This window comes from Pistacia vera, unplaced genomic scaffold (genome assembly GCF_008641045.1).
Source record: "Pistacia vera cultivar Batoury unplaced genomic scaffold, PisVer_v2 Contig698, whole genome shotgun sequence".
NCBI classification, from domain to species: Eukaryota; Viridiplantae; Streptophyta; class Magnoliopsida; order Sapindales; family Anacardiaceae; genus Pistacia; species Pistacia vera.
In genome coordinates this window covers 139,457-156,741 of record NW_022196554.1, presented here as the reverse complement: position 1 = coordinate 156,741, position 17,285 = coordinate 139,457, and the positions used below count along the sequence as shown (strand labels likewise).

General features: G+C 33.2%; 2 protein-coding genes across 2 annotated transcripts; both read left to right on the top strand.

Moving 5' to 3' along the window:
• Nucleotides 1–1,125: 1,125 nt before the first annotated feature.
• On the top strand, nt 1,126–1,980 carry LOC116113995 (zinc finger BED domain-containing protein RICESLEEPER 1-like). Its single transcript, XM_031400144.1, has 2 exons — nt 1,126–1,758; nt 1,861–1,980. The coding sequence occupies exons 1-2, from the start codon at nt 1,126–1,128 to the stop codon at nt 1,978–1,980; spliced, it is 753 nt and encodes a 250-aa protein (XP_031256004.1).
• Nucleotides 1,981–3,519: 1,539 nt separating this feature from the next.
• LOC116114001 (H/ACA ribonucleoprotein complex subunit 4-like) lies at nt 3,520–5,597 on the top strand. The gene has a single exon (XM_031400150.1). The coding sequence runs from the start codon at nt 3,650–3,652 to the stop codon at nt 5,408–5,410; it is 1,761 nt and encodes a 586-aa protein (XP_031256010.1). The 5' UTR covers nt 3,520–3,649; the 3' UTR covers nt 5,411–5,597.
• Nucleotides 5,598–17,285: the final 11,688 nt, after the last annotated feature.

The following is a 17,285-nucleotide window of genomic DNA, read 5'->3' as shown; positions in this document are numbered from 1 at the left end:
TGGGTTTCAGAAGTCATTTTTGCGACAAAAATTAGGAAGTTGTCTTGAGAATTGAAATACAAGGATTTGAAATGGTTTTCACAAATAATATTATTCTAGTTCACCATTAATTAATAAGATTAAAAAAAGTCTTATTGCAAAACAATTAGAGTTTTCAGCTTGATGGGTTGATGTGTTAACATAGCATATTCTGTGCGTAGACTTTCTCCTATCAAGGATTATTACCAAGACAAACCACATCTTTTATTGTATACTAAATTAATAATTAAAATATATTATATTTATATTTATTTTATATAAAGATGAGTTAATTTATATTATGACAAGAATTATTTAAAGAACTTTAAAATAGTTATATGAACTTATCGTGTGAATTTTATGGGCCTCAATTAATGATAAGAGATTTAATTAGGTTACAATATTTTTCTGTTTAAAGTTAAAATAGATTTTTAAATTGTTTTCTCGACTATATAGTAATATATTCCTTTTATAATTTTTTGCTCTAGAAAACCAAAAAAAAAAAAAAAAAAAAATAAAAAATGTTATTGATATATAGGTTAGAAACCATACTATTTAGAGGTGTTTGTCTAAGCTTATAAGCTGATCAAACTAGCTATAGCTCTAAATTAGCTGACCTGTTTGTTTATACTTTTTTGAGTTTATAATTGAGCTTATAAGCAAAAAAAAAAAAAAGTTAGAGAGGTACTTTTTTTTTTTTTTCTTATAAGCATTCTGCTTAAAACTAGTTTGACAAAGTATATTACCACATTATCCTTGTTTAATTTAAAATTCTATAGTACCCTTATTTAATGTAGTACCTTTTTTAGTCATTTATAATAAAATGTACTATAAGCCACATTTATCAAATACGTCAATTACTTATCAGTCCTTATAAGTATTTTAACCAAACACTCTAAGCTTAAAATTTCAATGCTTATAAGCTAAAATTAGCTTATACCACTTGCTAACTTTCATAAGCTCAGACAAACACCCCTAAATTGTTCAATACGATGTTGTGCACATATCTTGAATCTCATAGTCCAAGAAGGGTTAAAGGTGAGTAGCGTGGCTTTGCATAAAATTTGTGAAAGTGTGAAATATGTTAAAGGAAGTGAGACTAAAAGAATGAAGTTTGGAGAATTTGTTAAACAAATTGGTGTAATAAGCTCAAAAGGATTGCGAATGGATGTTCCCACGAGATGGAATTCCACTTATTTAATGCTTGAAAGTGCGTTAATATACCGTCGTGTGTTTGTTCATTTGGCACTAATAGATCCCAATTATAAAAGTTGTCCTTCAAATGAAGAATGGGATAGGGGCGAGAGGATTTGCAAGTTTTTGCAACCGTTTTATGAGATCATTACTCTTTTTTCGGGTTCCCAGTACCCCACAGCAATCTTGCATCTCAGAAATGTGTGGAGAATTCAAGTGCGTTTATACGAAGAGATGGAAAATGAGGATGAAGTTCTTAATACCATGGCAAGTCAAATGAAAGGAAAATTTGACAAATATTGGGATTCTTATACTGTTGTGTTAGCAATTGCAGTAATTCTGGACCCACGTTTAAAGTTTGAGTTTGTTGAGTTTTGTTACAAAAAAGTTGATGGCTCAGTAGTTGCAACAAAAAAGTTGGAGTTGGTGCAACAGGAGTTGTATAGGCTTTTTGCTGCTTATGAGAGTCTAAGTGGCCATGAGGTTCCCACTGGAGATGATTGCGTACAAGCTAGTAATCCTAATATCATTGGAGATGATATTTGTGTAAGTCAATACTCCCTAAATATTTTTATATTCTTGTGATTAATAAAGTTTTCTTTATTTTGTAATTTTGCTTTATTAAATTTAAATATTTAAATAGTGCAGAAATTTAACTACTACAAGAGTGACTTTAGTGCTACTAAGAAGTCCGAATTGGATACTTATTTGGGAGAGGCAAGGTTTGATCGCATCAAATTTTGCAATTTGGATGTCCTGGACCATTGAAAGAAAAATAGTGATCGATTCCCGATACTTTCGATGATGGCCCGTGATGTGATGAGTATACCAATAACGATTGTTGCTTCGGAATCCAGTTTCAGTATTGGTAGCAAAGTGCTAAGTAAATATCGAAGTTCACTTTTACCGGAGAATGCAGAGTCTTTGATATGCACCAGGACATGGATTTCTGGATATGAAGTTAAAGGTAACATTTTAACTTATATTTCATATGTTTTAATATTTTTGTTTGTTAATATGTTACAATTGTTAACTTATATCTTGTTAATTGTTGAAGATGAAATTCATGATGTTCAGCTGGTTGTGCCATTAAGTCAAGGGCGGGGGAAGGAGATTGCATAATCAAGGGAGGATTTATTTGTTTAGTGTGTTTGGTACTTTGGTTAAACAATTATATACGTTTAATTATTTAGTGTTTACTATGTTATGTATGTTGAATGTTAAACAATTTTATATGTTTAGTGTTTACTAATTAGTAATTACTATGTATGTTTAGTGTTTACTAATTCTATTATCTATATGGTGGAGTTTGATATAAATATGAAAAATATTAATATTGAATTAATAATGTTAGTGAAATCTAATCAAATTTAATTTAATCATCCATTTATTTAATATAATAAGTTAATAACTAATAAGTTTAATATGGAAAACAGTAAAAAATATGAAAAATGTAAAAAGCTGCTTCCATTTTCATGGGTGACCCATGTCCGCACGGGCGGGTACGGATCATGAAAATGTCGACCCGTGAGAATTTTTCACCCGTTAACCCGTGACCCGTTGCTACCCAGACCATACTCGCCCAACCCGCCCGTTTGCCAAGTCTATATTCAACTATCCAATATTATTCCCAAAATCCTATCCAAAATAACAAACCAAACGGACCCGAAATGTTTTCCGGTAGCGAGCTAAAGTTTCCACCCAAATAATGGTTTAATGACAATTTTCCACCCACATATTTTTAAAATACCACTTTACTATACAAATTCATATGCCGGCGACGAATAGAGATCAAACTCGATCCAGACTATTAGGTCTTTTGAAGAGGAGAGGCCAATGAGTCTTTTCGTGATGGAAGTTTGGATTGGTGATTGGGATTGGTCGAAATTTGACTTGGAAGAGGCGATTGCCCTTAATCGCTAAATTGTTGGCGATTGGCGTGGTCGGTGAAAGTAGGGTTTGACGGGTTTTAGTGAGTGATGATCGGGAAAGAGAATAGTAGTGGTATGAGATTGCAACGATGCTGGAATCGGAAACGGAATATAAATTTAGGGACTAAAGTGATATTTTAAAAGTTAGTGGGTGGAATAAGTGATTAAGCTATTATTTGGTGGGAAAAAGTAGTTTACTTTTTAGTTCTACTCTTTTGTCTTCCAAAAACTGATCCTTCGGCTAAAGGTTATCCATATACATGCAACCTCAAGCCCAATCTAATAACATGAAGAAAAGCCCAATTCCAGAAAAAAAAAAAAAAAAAAAGAACGAGCCCAAACCAAATGAAGTTCACTTGGTTCTTGATAACTCATTCCTCCATCACCTTCTTCCCTAAACCCCCCAAAACCCTAACCCCTATAAATCCTCATTTCCATCTCTTTCACTCAGCCACCTCTCAACCAAAACCCTAATCATTAAACCCTAAATTTGCCCTATCTTAACCATGACCGATATTGAGCTCTCTCGCTCCGAGAAGAAAAAGCACAAAAAGAAATCATCCACGGCCGAACCAGGCACCGAACCCACTGACACCGACACAGCCAAAGATTTCTTAATCAAGCCCCAGAGCTTCACTCCCTCTTTGGACACTTCTCAGTGGCCAATCTTGTTGAAAAACTACGACCGCCTCAATGTACGAACCGGACACTACACTCCTCTCCCCTCCGGTTTCTCCCCTCTTAAGCGCCCGCTCGCTGAGTATATCAGGTACGGTGTTTTGAATCTTGATAAACCTGCAAACCCGTCTTCGCACGAGGTCGTCGCGTGGATTAAACGGATTCTTAGGGTTGAAAAAACTGGTCATAGTGGTACTTTAGACCCTAAAGTTACCGGTAACTTAATTGTTTGTATTGATAGAGCTACTCGTCTTGTTAAGTCGCAACAAGGTGCTGGGAAAGAGTATGTTTGTGTTGCGAGACTGCACGATAAAGTTCCCGATGTTGCGAAAGTGGCTCGGGCACTTGAAACTTTAACTGGGGCTGTGTTTCAGAGGCCGCCGTTGATTTCGGCGGTCAAAAGACAGCTTAGGATTAGGACTATTTATGAAAGCAAGTTGCTTGAGTATGATGCTGATAAGCATTTGGTTGTTTTCTGGATTTCGTGCGAGGCGGGTACTTACGTGAGAACGATGTGTGTGCATTTGGGTTTGATTCTTGGTGTTGGTGGACATATGCAGGAGTTGAGGAGGGTGAGATCTGGGATTTCGGGGGAGAATGATAACATGGTGACAATGCATGATGTGATGGATGCACAATGGATGCATGATAATTATAGGGACGAGAGTTATTTGAGGCGAGTGATTATGCCGCTTGAAGTGCTGTTGACGAGTTATAAGAGGTTGGTTGTTAAGGATAGCACCGTGAATGCTATTTGTTATGGGGCGAAGTTGATGATTCCTGGGCTGTTGAGGTTTGAGAATGATATTGAGGTTGGGGAGGAAGTTGTGCTGATGACTACGAAGGGGGAAGCTGTTGCATTGGGGATTGCGGAAATGACTACTGCTGTGATGGCTACTTGTGATCATGGTGTGGTGGCAAGGATTAAGAGGGTGGTGATGGATAGGGACACATACCCGAGAAAATGGGGGTTGGGGCCGAGGGCTTCTATGAAGAAGAAATTGATTGCAGAAGGGAAGTTGGACAAGCATGGGAAGCCGAATGAGAAAACTCCAACAGAGTGGTTGAGAAATGTGGTTTTGCCTACTGGTGGGGATTCTGTGGTTGCAGGTCTTGCAGCTGCAGCAGAACCAGCTGTGGCAAATAAAGAGACTGCTGATGGGGAGAAGGAAAAGAAAAAGAAGAAGAAAAAAAAGGATGAGGAAGATGGAGAAGGGCGCAAACGCAAACTTGATGAGAGCGGTGATACCCCTCTTTTGCCTGCTAAGAAGGCTAAACTTGAACATGCGGAGATTGAGAAGGAAGATGGGGCAGAGAAGGTTGAAGATGAGAAGAAAGAGAAGAAGAAAAAGAAAAAGAAGGACAAAGAGAATGGTGATGTAGAAACAGAAAAAGGGGAGAAGACTGAGAAGGTGAAGGAAAAGAAGCACAAAGATAAGGATGAACCTGGTTCACCTGAAACAGATAAGTCCGAGAAGAAGAAAAAGAAGAAGAAAGACAAAGAAGCTGAGGAGGCTAAGGCTGTCGATAACGGTGAAACTGATAAAAGTGAGAAGAAGAAAAAGAAGAAAAAGAAAGATGAAGAGTAGATCAAACATTTGGTTTTTAATTTTCCTACTTTATGCTTATTTTATGGATTCTTATAATGTTTGTTGATTAGTTTTTGTAATTTTCTTCCAACGAAGTTTCTGTAGACCAATTTTCCTAGTTTAGTTCTGTCTAATGAATTGTTGTCTTTGGCTAAATTTTTGAATTATTAATCTTTAGTTGTTGTACTTGAAGTAGTGAAAACTTAAAACATGTTGATTTGCTTTACTGGCTCCCAAATTTGCATCCTGAGTTGAGAGAAACGTCTATAAAATAATGGAAAATTTTGTTTTGGTTTATGGCAAAGAAAGCACCAATTTCGACCTTTGAAAAACTCTGAGAATTAGTTAAATGGTGTTATGCAGACATTTACGATGTTGCCAAAATCAAATAATCACCAGAACTCTTCCACTCAATTGAGGGTTTCAGAAGTCATTTTTGAGAAAAAAAATTAGGAAAGTTGTCTTGAGAGTTGGAAATACAAGGATTTGAAATGGTTTTCACAAATAATATTATTCTAGTTCTACACATTAATTTAAATAAGATTAAAAAAAAGTCTTATTGCAAAACAATGAGAGTTTTATCAGCTTGATTCAGTTGATGGGTTGATGTGTTAACAAGGTAGCATATTTCTGTGCGTAGACTTTTCCTATCAAGGATTAATTAACAAGACAAACAAACACATCTTTATTGTATACTAAATTAATAATTAAAATAATATTTATATTTATATTTATATAAAGATGAGTTAATTTATATTATGAACAAGAATTATTTAAAGAACTTTAAAATAGTTATATGATAAACTTATCGTGTGAATTTTATGGGCCTCAATATATGATAAGAGATTAATAGGTTACAAATATTTTATCTGTTTAAAGTTATGAAATAGATTTTTAAATTGTTTTCTCGACTAATGTAATATAATTCCTTTTATAATTTTTGCTCTAGGAAAACCAAAAAAAAAAAAAAATAAAAAAATAAAAAATAGATGATTTATATAGGTAAGAAACCATAACTATTAGAGGGTGTTTGTCTAAGCTTATAAGCTGATCAAACTAGCTTTAAGCTCTAAATTAAGCTGACCTGTTGTTTTTAACTTTTTTGAGTTTATAAGTTGAGCTTATAAGCAAAAAAAAAAAAGTTAGAGGGAGGTACTTTTTTTTTTTTTTTTTCTTATAAGCATTCTGCTTATAAACTAGTTTGACAAAGTATATTACCACATTATCCTTGTTTAATTTTAAAATTCTATAGTATACCCTTATTAATGTAGTACCTTTTTAGTCATTTTATAATAAAATGTACTTATAAGCCACATTTTATCAAATACGTCAATTACTTATCAGTCACTTATAAGTATTTTAACCAAACAAGTCTAAGTTAAAATTTCAAATGCTTATAAGCTAAAATTAGCTTAAGCACTTGCTAACTTTCATAAGCTCAGACAAACACCCCTAAATTGTTATGTGACTTGAAGCCCAATTTTGGCATAGCATAAAATATTGGTGGTGGTTATTAGGGCTTAGTTTGAGATTGTTATAATTTGTCCCATAATTACTTATAGGTCAATTTTTGAAATAAAACATTTTTTTTAAAAAAAAATCATGAGGTGATTGTTTTGTTAAACTTTCAAATTATTTATGATTTTGAGTAGGGTGAGCATGGGTAAGGGTAGAATAGGAATCGAAATGGCCTTTATAGGGTCAGTTTCAGTTTCAATTTTTTGGAATCAACATTGTGCGGGTCCAATTTTGGTTTTGGTTTTGGTTCTAGTTCTTGCATGTGCAGAAACCATAACTGAACCGGAATCTAGACGGGAACCAGGTTAGGTATTCGGGATGGAACCTGTCTTGGAACCAGGACTGGAAAGAGTATTAAAAGAATGGGAGGTCTATTGTAATTTTGCATATCAAAAATCCAAAATAGAATGAAGATACACGTCGGTGATGTGGCAAGTCAGTACATTGTCTATATATATATATTTAAAGTATAAGACTTATAAGAGAATAAAAATGGATGAGATTCATGATTATTTGATTAATTAATTATATAATTAGAATTAGGATCCAATTAAAAGTGTTTTAATGTTATTAAAAGAATTATTTTTGAATAAATAGTATATTTGATAGAATAATATTTACTTTATTATCAAGTTCTAAGTATATCTATAATAATTAGTAATTATATATGAAAATTGACGATATTAATATATTACTTAATTAAATGATAAATATTTAATTAATTATAACATTATAGTATGACAACTCATGAAGTCATGGTATATTAAGAAATGTAGTGTTTTGTAATCAAACTTAAATTAATGACGTAAATTTTTTTTTTACTAATTATTTAATTAAAGATTCATAAATCATATTAATATTTAATTTGATTATTTTGTCACAATTAATGTAAATTTAACTTATGGGCAAATTCAAAAACTTCATTTTCACTCTAGTAACTATAATATTTATAAATATTATTAATTATCAGGGTGTCTTTGTAAATTTCTAGAGTGTATTTGTCATTTTTTTAAATGAATAGGGGGTAATTGATATTATAGGGTGCCTGTGGTAAGGACCAGAACCTGCATTTTAGGTTCCAGTTCCAGGAATCTAAGAACCGGAACCGATTGGTTCCAGTTTCAATTCCAAATCTTAGGAACCAGTCGGTTTTGGCTCTTCAAAATTACAGGGTACTTGGAATCGCTTACCCTAATTTTGAGAAATGAGATATAACTCATGCAAAAAGATCAAAATAAGTACTTTTTACATATTTTTTTCTTTCTTGATTATATTAAAATTTAATTATTTTCATTAAAAGGTTTAAAATTTTCAATAATTGAAAATTGGCCGGTAGTTGTCACTACCAAAAAATTTCCGCCGGCGAGGGAGTGCACATCACCGGCAGATTACACAAATTTCCTATTGACGAGTGCAACCATGTCTGCAATGTTCTCAAAACTAGACATTGATCGTAAAGGGCCAATAAAGTATCGGTCGAAATTTGTGGACCATTGTGGCCAAAACGCTAGTTGCAACACTACTGGCACAGTTGCATAAATCGCCTGCCGATGAGTGCAACCATGTTGGCTCACTCGTTGCAAGAGAATTTTCCGTCAGTAACAATCGACCATCACCAGCAACTGATAGTTGACAAGTTCACCTTTTGGAATCCGTCTATAAAGTAGATTATTTCATAATTAGCTTGTTGTATATTAACTAATGTTTTGAAACTCGACCCGGGATGTCACCCGGCCAAGTGATCAGGTCTTAGTTTTATCGATCTGACCGGTTAAAATGATGGCCTGTTGTAGATCCAGAAAGTTTGAAATCTTGCAAACACACCCTTGAAAAATAAAGCAGTCCTTGTAGGTTTAAAATATATCAAATACACCCCTACAATCTGAACCTAAATTGATTTTTCCAGCCAATTCCGGTTGATCTGGTGGCCAAAATTCAATCCGACACCACCACCTAAACCATCATCCTCCACTTTACAAAACCCTTCTAAATTTGAACTTGGTAGCCCTCTATTTGCCGGTCGTGACTTGCGAACAATGCCCTGATTGTGTTGATTTTTTTGGTCAAATTCTAACTGATTCCTGCGTCTAAAATTCCCCGACACCACCACCTGAACCATCTTCCTCTACTCTACAAAAACACTCTATATCCGAACTTGGTAGCTCTCTGTTTGCCAGTCGTGACTTGCGAACATTGCCATGATTGTGTTGATTTTTTGGCCAAATTCTGATTGATTCCTGCGTCCAAAATTCAATCTGACACCACCGCCTGAACCATTGGCCTCCACTCTACAAGACCCATCTAACCTCGACACTTGGTAGCCCCCCGTTCTTTGACTGTGACTTGCGTATTGGGTTGATTTTTCTGGCCAAATTCCAGCTGATTTCGGCGTCCAAAACTCAATTTGACACCACCTCTTAAACTACCGACCTCCACTTTACAAAAACCCTCTAACCCCGACACTTGGTAGCCTCTCGTTTGCCAGCGATCAGATTAAGGATTTGGTGAATAGTTAAAAATGATAAGCCGGACTGGAGAGGGTGCAATCATCGGTTGGACCAGTTGGACTGATTGGTCTGGTCCGGTTTTTAGAACACTGCTATTAACTTTTAAATTAATTTATCAAATATTTTTTGGATTATAGATTATGCAATAAATGATTATGGAAGAAGCTACAATAACCCCAAATTCACCACAAAGCCTGAACTTATCCTATCATATGATGATATTACCTTGCTTGTTTTGATATGCAAAGATTAAATGTTGTACTTCTAAAATTGTGTATTTATTTATTATATATGTATTGATTTTTTTGAATTAGAGTATTTATTGCTAATGGAAAAAGATAAAGATCTTAAAAAAATATAATAGTAAATATGTTTATTATTATTTATAGAATTATTTTTTATTTAAAAACATAACTCTAATTTTTGACTTAAAGATAATATTTTAAATTTGAAGATATTTTTGTCCATATAACATATATTTCATATCATTCCCTGAACATTCCTGATAATAAGTAAATATATAATCCCATTCCATTATATTCCATTCTTCATTCTCAAAATCCTAAAAACTACATAAACATATTTTTGTTACTCTTTTATAAGACGGATATTATTCTCCATATTTTTTTTTAATATGTTTATAAAATACCTAAGAGTTGTAACTTAAGAAGTGAATATTTATTATTTAAGTTACAACTGTTAGATCAATCATGTAAAATCACATTCATATTAATAACATGTATAAAGTCATCATTAACTATCCATATACATGTTTATACACATTTATTAAATGCAGCGGAAGTAAATGAATGTAATACTAACCTCCAATCATAGCAATTGTTGTAGAACTTCTTTTGTGTTAATTCTGGCCTTTTAACCCTCACGCTTCTATCTCCTCCTAATTTTATTTATTTTATTTTTTGTATATTTTTTTTTTTTACAAAGTCTTCCAATTAACTAAAATTTTCAATGCGATGGTTTTTAGGGTGAAAATTGCGTTAATGGGAACTGCAACCTTTCCCATTATATAAGCAGTTGTCTTTCCATCAAAGACAACTGCTCATGGGAAAATGTAACTGCTCAGCAGTTATCTATTTATTAAAAACTACATATTAAAAAAAGTGTAGGACCAAATATGTAATTTTAATTAAATAAAATTTCTAACATTCTCTCACTTGGTCCAAACTTTTATTACACAATCCACAACATAGTAGTTATATATTGTTTATGTTTAATTAGAAAAATGGAATTGCATGAATCATAGCGGTAAGTCTTTTTTGAAACAAGTATTACCTTTTATGTATTACCATGCAATTATTCTCTTTCTAAATAAACTCATAAATGTGGAATATTACTTCATGAACAAACCTCAAATGTTTGTTCCAGGTCCTTAAGAATGTTTGTTATTCTTTAACCAAAATGTATACGACTTGAAAAGAGAAAACAAACTAAATTACAAAGTTTCAGAGAATGAAAGTATTACCTCTCAAAGTGACAAATTGGGACGTTGTCCCATGTGAACTACATGATCTTTGAAAGTCTTTGATGGCATGTCTTTTGTTAAGAGGATCAACAATTATCTGCTCGATATGTATGTGTTCAATGAGCACTTCTTTAGCTTTAATGTGCTCTCTTATTGCTAAGTACTTAATGTCGATGTGTTTAGTTTGACTTCCACTCTTATTGTTCTTAGAAAAGAACATAGTAGCAAAATTGTCACAATATAACCTTATTGGCCTAGAGATAGGTTCAACAACTCCGAGACCAAAAATGAAACTTCTCAACCAAATACCTTGTGTAGTAGCTTTAAAATAGGAAACAAAATCAACTTTGTAAAACCCTATATGGCAAACTATTCCTAGAGAAGAGGTGAATAGGAATCTATAAAAATAATTGCGGAATAAAAACTTTCACCAACCATACAAGTTAAGAACTTAAAACAACAACAATGATAAGCAATAAATGAGTATGATTATGATCAATGAAGATAAACAATTGTGTGCAATAAATGAGAGAGTAATAAATATGAGCAATGAATGAAAGCAAGCAATAATGATGTTCAAGTAAATATGCAAGGAATAATAAATGAGTTGAGAGAGAAGAAATTCTTAGAGATATATAGTGGTTCGGAACTATATCCACAAGCCTCCTACATCCACTTCTTCAAGGCAACCTCCTTGAAGTTCCATTAGAATCGGATTTCGCCCTTTACACTAGTTTGATAGAATTTCGCCTCTTACAATAGTTTGACAGGATTTTGCCTACAAGATGTTTGAATAAGAGTTTGTGAATGATTGCCTCTTAAAAACCAGGCTTAAACACACAACGAGAACAATACTCTCAAAGGTTTTCAATATGAATACAAGAGAGTGATAATGATTTAGATTTTTAGCTCAAGGATTATGTGAGAATGTTTTTGGTAAGACTTTTTTTTCTCTAATATTCTCTCTGTCTTTCTTTGCAATAAAATGCTCTATTTATTGCTTGTCTCTTACCTTTGAAGTAAAGAGCCGTCGCTGCTTTTAATGTAACTCTGAAAAGCTATAGAACCCAGAGGAATGATCTTTCCACCATCGCGAATGGTTGCTCTTTCATAGCGGTTACTTTTGTACAACATTAAGGTTTCTAGAATGATCGTTCCACCATCGCGAGTGGGCGTGCCACCATTGCAAATGGTCATTCCACCACATGGAACGGTTGTTCCATTGGCTCCTTAAAAATCCATAAAATTTCCAGAAGCATGCATGACTTCCTGGAACGATGGCATTCTACCAAGAACAGTCTTTGAGTGGGAACGGTTGTGCGATGTGATTGTATTGCTTGAAACACTTAAAACTTCAACTTGATCTTCAAGGCTTGTTCTTCAAGATTTGTCAGAGGCGTGAAATTGTTTGAATTTGAGTACTTTGACTTTTGACTTGGTTGGAAAGGGTGTGTAGCCTGGTCGTGCTGATGTGAGCGACTTGACTTCATTTCGAACAGAAGACTGCACGATTATATGCAATGAGGTCATGTTGAGGAGCATTCATCTAGGCAATTCTATGAAACTAGGGGTTTTAACTGAATAAATTGTGGAATTGTAAACAAAAATTTGTATTCAAAAACCCTAACTCCCTAAATCATGGATTGATGTTTATAATTCATTCAAAATAAGTATATATAAATAGATTAAATATTAAGAATATTTATACCTTTGATTGGAGGCTCCCTCACTCGATTTGATTTGTAGATTCGCTTTCACTCTAAGTTAGGAATGCATGAACGATATTTGTTGGGGTTTTTGTTGAATAAATGCGGAATTATTTTTTTTTTTTATTCAACTTAACCCGTAAAACCCATGATCAAGATTGATATATACAATTCATTCAAGATATTAATTAACCCATTCAAGGTTTAATAGTTTACTTGCGTTTGGAGGCTCTTTCAGGTTCTTTTGATTTGCTTTTCGCAAATCGATTTGAGATGGAATCGCTCTAAAGAAGTCTACACAAAGGTAGGGATGCTAATCCACACACAAGGAATTTGCTAGATGCCTTGGGTGCAAGAGAGAGAGAACGAAATTTTGAGGGGGAATTTCTCTGTATAGTTTGAATTTTGGCAATGACCTCAGTGAATTTAATCGCACAACAAAATTACCAAAATACCCATTTCATCTAAAAGACGAAGTTACCCTTCCAACTTCGTTCTCAATAAAACTACCTTTAATGTGTGTGACTCGTATGCTCTTTATTATGTTGGCAGTGACCGGATTTATAATTAAGCATCAACTAATCAGTATTCTGTACACCAATCAAGATTGACCTCTAGCAAGACATCATGATTATCTAACAAATAAAGATTCAGTGAAGATGCTACCTTTCAATAGTATGGTTACCATGCAATTCAAATCCTTTCATAATCATTTATCTCATCAAGGCTTGAAGTACATAAATAGTGTCAACTTCAATCAATTTGCCTTGATATATTTATATTCGGTTTTCGAATCAACGACCATATAAAATTGGATTTGAGCACCGACTCAATTCCACTGTGGGCACATATTTTTTGATCGTAGTTCCTAACCGAATATCTCAGCGAGATAATTTATCCTATAACCAAGAGTGATGAATCCTTTGTTGATCTACCATAGCTATAGTGTACTTCTCGATGCAACCAACAACTACCATATTGATAACCCTAAATAGGATTGCGTTAGATTAGTGTCAAATTACATCAATAATTACACAAGATGCTCCAGTGATCTCAAGTCTAGGGATCACATGCACCACCATCTGTTGGAGGATATGTTCCACAGACACTAGTTTGTTCATCTTGTGTGGAATCCTCCGGTGGGTCAGTTTAGTGAACTTGCCATTAACAAGCTCCAATGCGTCGTACCAGGTTGTCACCTAACAACCTTGACAAGTGAGAACTGTCACTACCTCTTGGTAGGGTCGTTCAACGCTATAATAGCCTTACCGTATAATTTGTGTAGTTGGTCAAATTAATATTGGGGCTACAGACAGTTCTAGAATAGCCACCATATGAGATCATAGGGTTCTCACAATTAAGATTTAAAACACTTAATTCCCTCATCACAGTTCATTACATATATAATTTAATATACGAATATATAAACGAATGCTATGATATAGAAACTATGCCTTTATTGATATTCAATAATATTATTACAAAAGTCTAATATTATTGGCTCTAGTGAACTTATCCTAAAAGTATCCACACGAAGACATGATGAATTCTCAACTGATTAATTTGTTAGAATAATCAGTTGAGTGTAAGAATAAAAAAGGGTGCAGAATTTTCAAAAGAAATTTCTTTTCTCAAAAGAGGCTCATGGTTTGGAGGGAGAGAAAGAGGGCAGCTAGGGTTTTTCTCTCTGGAAAAATATATTATGTTATATTCTTGTTAGGTTTTAATTTTAAGTTGACGTATATAGTGCAACTAATTAAGACCCTAAACCCAATTAGGAATAGCAATCAACTTATTCCTTTATTAGAATAATACAACCCCACAACCAAACAAGGTTAAATAGATATTTTATTTAATATTATTATTATTATTATTATCCTAAAATTAATATATATTAAATATATTAATCTTAAATAATAATATCACATTTAAATATACACATATATTTAAATATGTAATTTCACTAATTTAATTTTCATATGAAATTAAATATAGGCAACAACCACAGTAAATTTAATTATACTGTGAGATTACCAAAACACCATTTCATATTAAAAGATGAAAATACCCTTCTCACTTATTAATTCTTAATCTGTCTTCTATGTGTGTGACCCATAAGCTCCTCATCATATCAGTAGTGAATAGTATTGCGATTAACACTCAATTAATCATCTAACTAAACAAAGTCACCCGATAGATTCAGATTCAGTGATATAACTTCCTATCAACAATATGGTTATCGTGCAGTCTAATCATTTCATCAACTATTATCTTATCAAAGTTTGAAGTACAAAAATAATGTCAACTTCAAATATACTTGTAAACCTCGCGTCATTATTCCGATGCCCTAAGGTATGAAATTCTACCCTTATAGGTAATTTTCTTATTTAAATGGAAGGGTAAAATGGTCAATTTGCATGCATTTCGAGATGTGGCCATTATAAAGTGTAAGGGGTGATGTCATTGAAGAGAAATGTGGGTAGAATGGTCATAAAGTAGATTGATAGGGTTAAATGGCTTAAACAGTAGCCAAGGGTATAATGGTCTTTTCACACAAATCCATATGAATTAAGTATCCATAAAAGTGCACTAAGGGTAAATTAGTCATTTGCCTAATGGGATTACTTAATTACTAAGTATTTAAAAGAAGTCAAATGGCATTAAATGAGTGCTAATTATTATGTTGTGGTAGAAATGACCAAAACACCCTTATATGAAAAAATTATGCCAAATGACCCTTATATCTAACTTTTAATGACCAATCACAATAGAGTAGTAGTAAAATAAAGTATCTATAAGGTTTTAAGAGAGGGGAGTCGGCCTTGTACACCCCAAATGCATTATCTTCTTCTTCCTCACTCAAATCCACAATTAAAGCCACTAATCCAAGCATTTTCTTCTCAAATTTTCTTAGGGTTTCAAGCAATTTCTTGAAGTAGATCAAGATACACCTTAAGGAGATTCAATTTATATGGTCAAGGTAATCCCTAAAACCCTAGCTTGATGAGTTTGAACGTATTAAAACAATTTCATGAGTGTTAGTGCTTGTTATAGGAAAAGGTGTTTATTTGGAGCCAAGGAGGAGTGTTATTTTTTATTTTTTTTTTTTGTGTTTTGATTGCCAAGGTAAGGGGAAAACCTCCCTTTAAACTATGTTATCAACACCTAGGGTTAGTAAACCTTAATTTTTGTTATGTTAATTTGATGTATAAAGTTATGGTTTGTTTATGTATTGTTTGAATTGGCGTTGGTTGCGTTTTGTGTTGCAAAAAGAAGGATATTGCCACTTAAGAGATTTGTAGTTGGAGATGGTTGGCACTTGTTTGAATGTGAAAAGGAGGGTTTTATGTGAATTTTATGACTTGGTTTGTGTTTGGAAAATGCTTGAATGATAATTGAATAACAGGTATGCAAAAGAATGCGGCATCCACCTTCCAAATAATAATAATAATAATAAAAAATTCTGAATTTATTTGGAAATTCGGTTAAGGCACTAAATAAATCATATGGTCTAACATGAACAAGAATGGTAAAAGACACGTAGTGAAATTCCTTATGTATCATGAAATTTTGAGCGAATTAAGAAAAGGAGAAATATTAAAAAAATATTCATGACAAGGAATTTCGCTCAATTGACTAAAGATTTATGAAAGTGGTCATGGCTATATGCTAGATGAATGAATGTTATGAATGAGCGTGTCCATAAGTTAGCTATAAATGACATGTATGATGAATCTATATGTAAGTTAAAGGGAGATGTTATCCCTTATGAATGCATCCTAAATGATAATGTATATAGCCTAGTTTAGTTGACTTATGGAGGATTTATGAAATGTTAAAGAAAGGTGTCCATGAGTCTCTTGAGGTGTAAGGCCAAGATCAGAGTAATGGTATATGAGTTCTATGAGTCTCTTGAGGAGTAAGGCCAAGATCAGAGTAATGGTATATGAATTCCATGAGTCTCTTCAGGTGTGAAACCATGAGTCCTTTGAGGTGGTAATCAAGAACAAGGTAATGGTTCAAATGAATCCGATCAGTTCGTAAAGATAAACGAAATGTCAAATACCTAGATAAAAGAAATAGACATGTCATGTTTGTGAATGTTGCATGAGTCATATATATTTAGTGTTTTAGGATGTTTTAAATATACTATGATTTATGTGCATAAGAAAGTCAATGTGAATGTCATGACTATGATTTATGACATTGACGATGAATAATATGTTGTGAATTTATGAATGTTTTGTATGTGTAAGAAATCCATGAAAGTTAGAATAGCCATATCCCCTTATTGAGTGATTAGCGCTCACCCCACGATGTTTATATGTTTTGTAGGTAAGGATTAAGGCATGAAGCTGGGAGAGGATTCCAAGGGACGCTACGAGCATGAAGGGATGTTGTTATGGGATTTTGAGAACTTGGTTTTAATGATGACTATTAAATGGTTTTGCTAGTATTTAGTGAAGTAATTGTGTTCATATTTCATAATGTAGTAAATATGTTCATGTTCTATAATGGAGTAAATATGTTTGTGTTAATAAAGGAAATCAAATTGCTAGTAAAGTTTGTAAAAGTCTGTATGTTCTAGTAATTATTACTATGCATTTCATAATTTACTCCAAGAAAGGAAACTATATTATTAGATTTGTACAATGAATTTA

Bases quoted from the DNA above. Each gene is read 5' to 3' on its own strand.
- LOC116113995 (XM_031400144.1), top strand. From the start codon at position 1,126: ATGAAGTTTGGAGAATTTGTTAAACAAATTGGTGTAATAAGCTCAAAA. The intron at 1,759-1,860 runs GTAAGTCAATAC...TAAATAGTGCAG, and splicing joins TCATTGGAGATGATATTTGT to AAATTTAACTACTACAAGAG.
- LOC116114001 (XM_031400150.1), top strand. From the start codon at position 3,650: ATGACCGATATTGAGCTCTCTCGCTCCGAGAAGAAAAAGCACAAAAAG.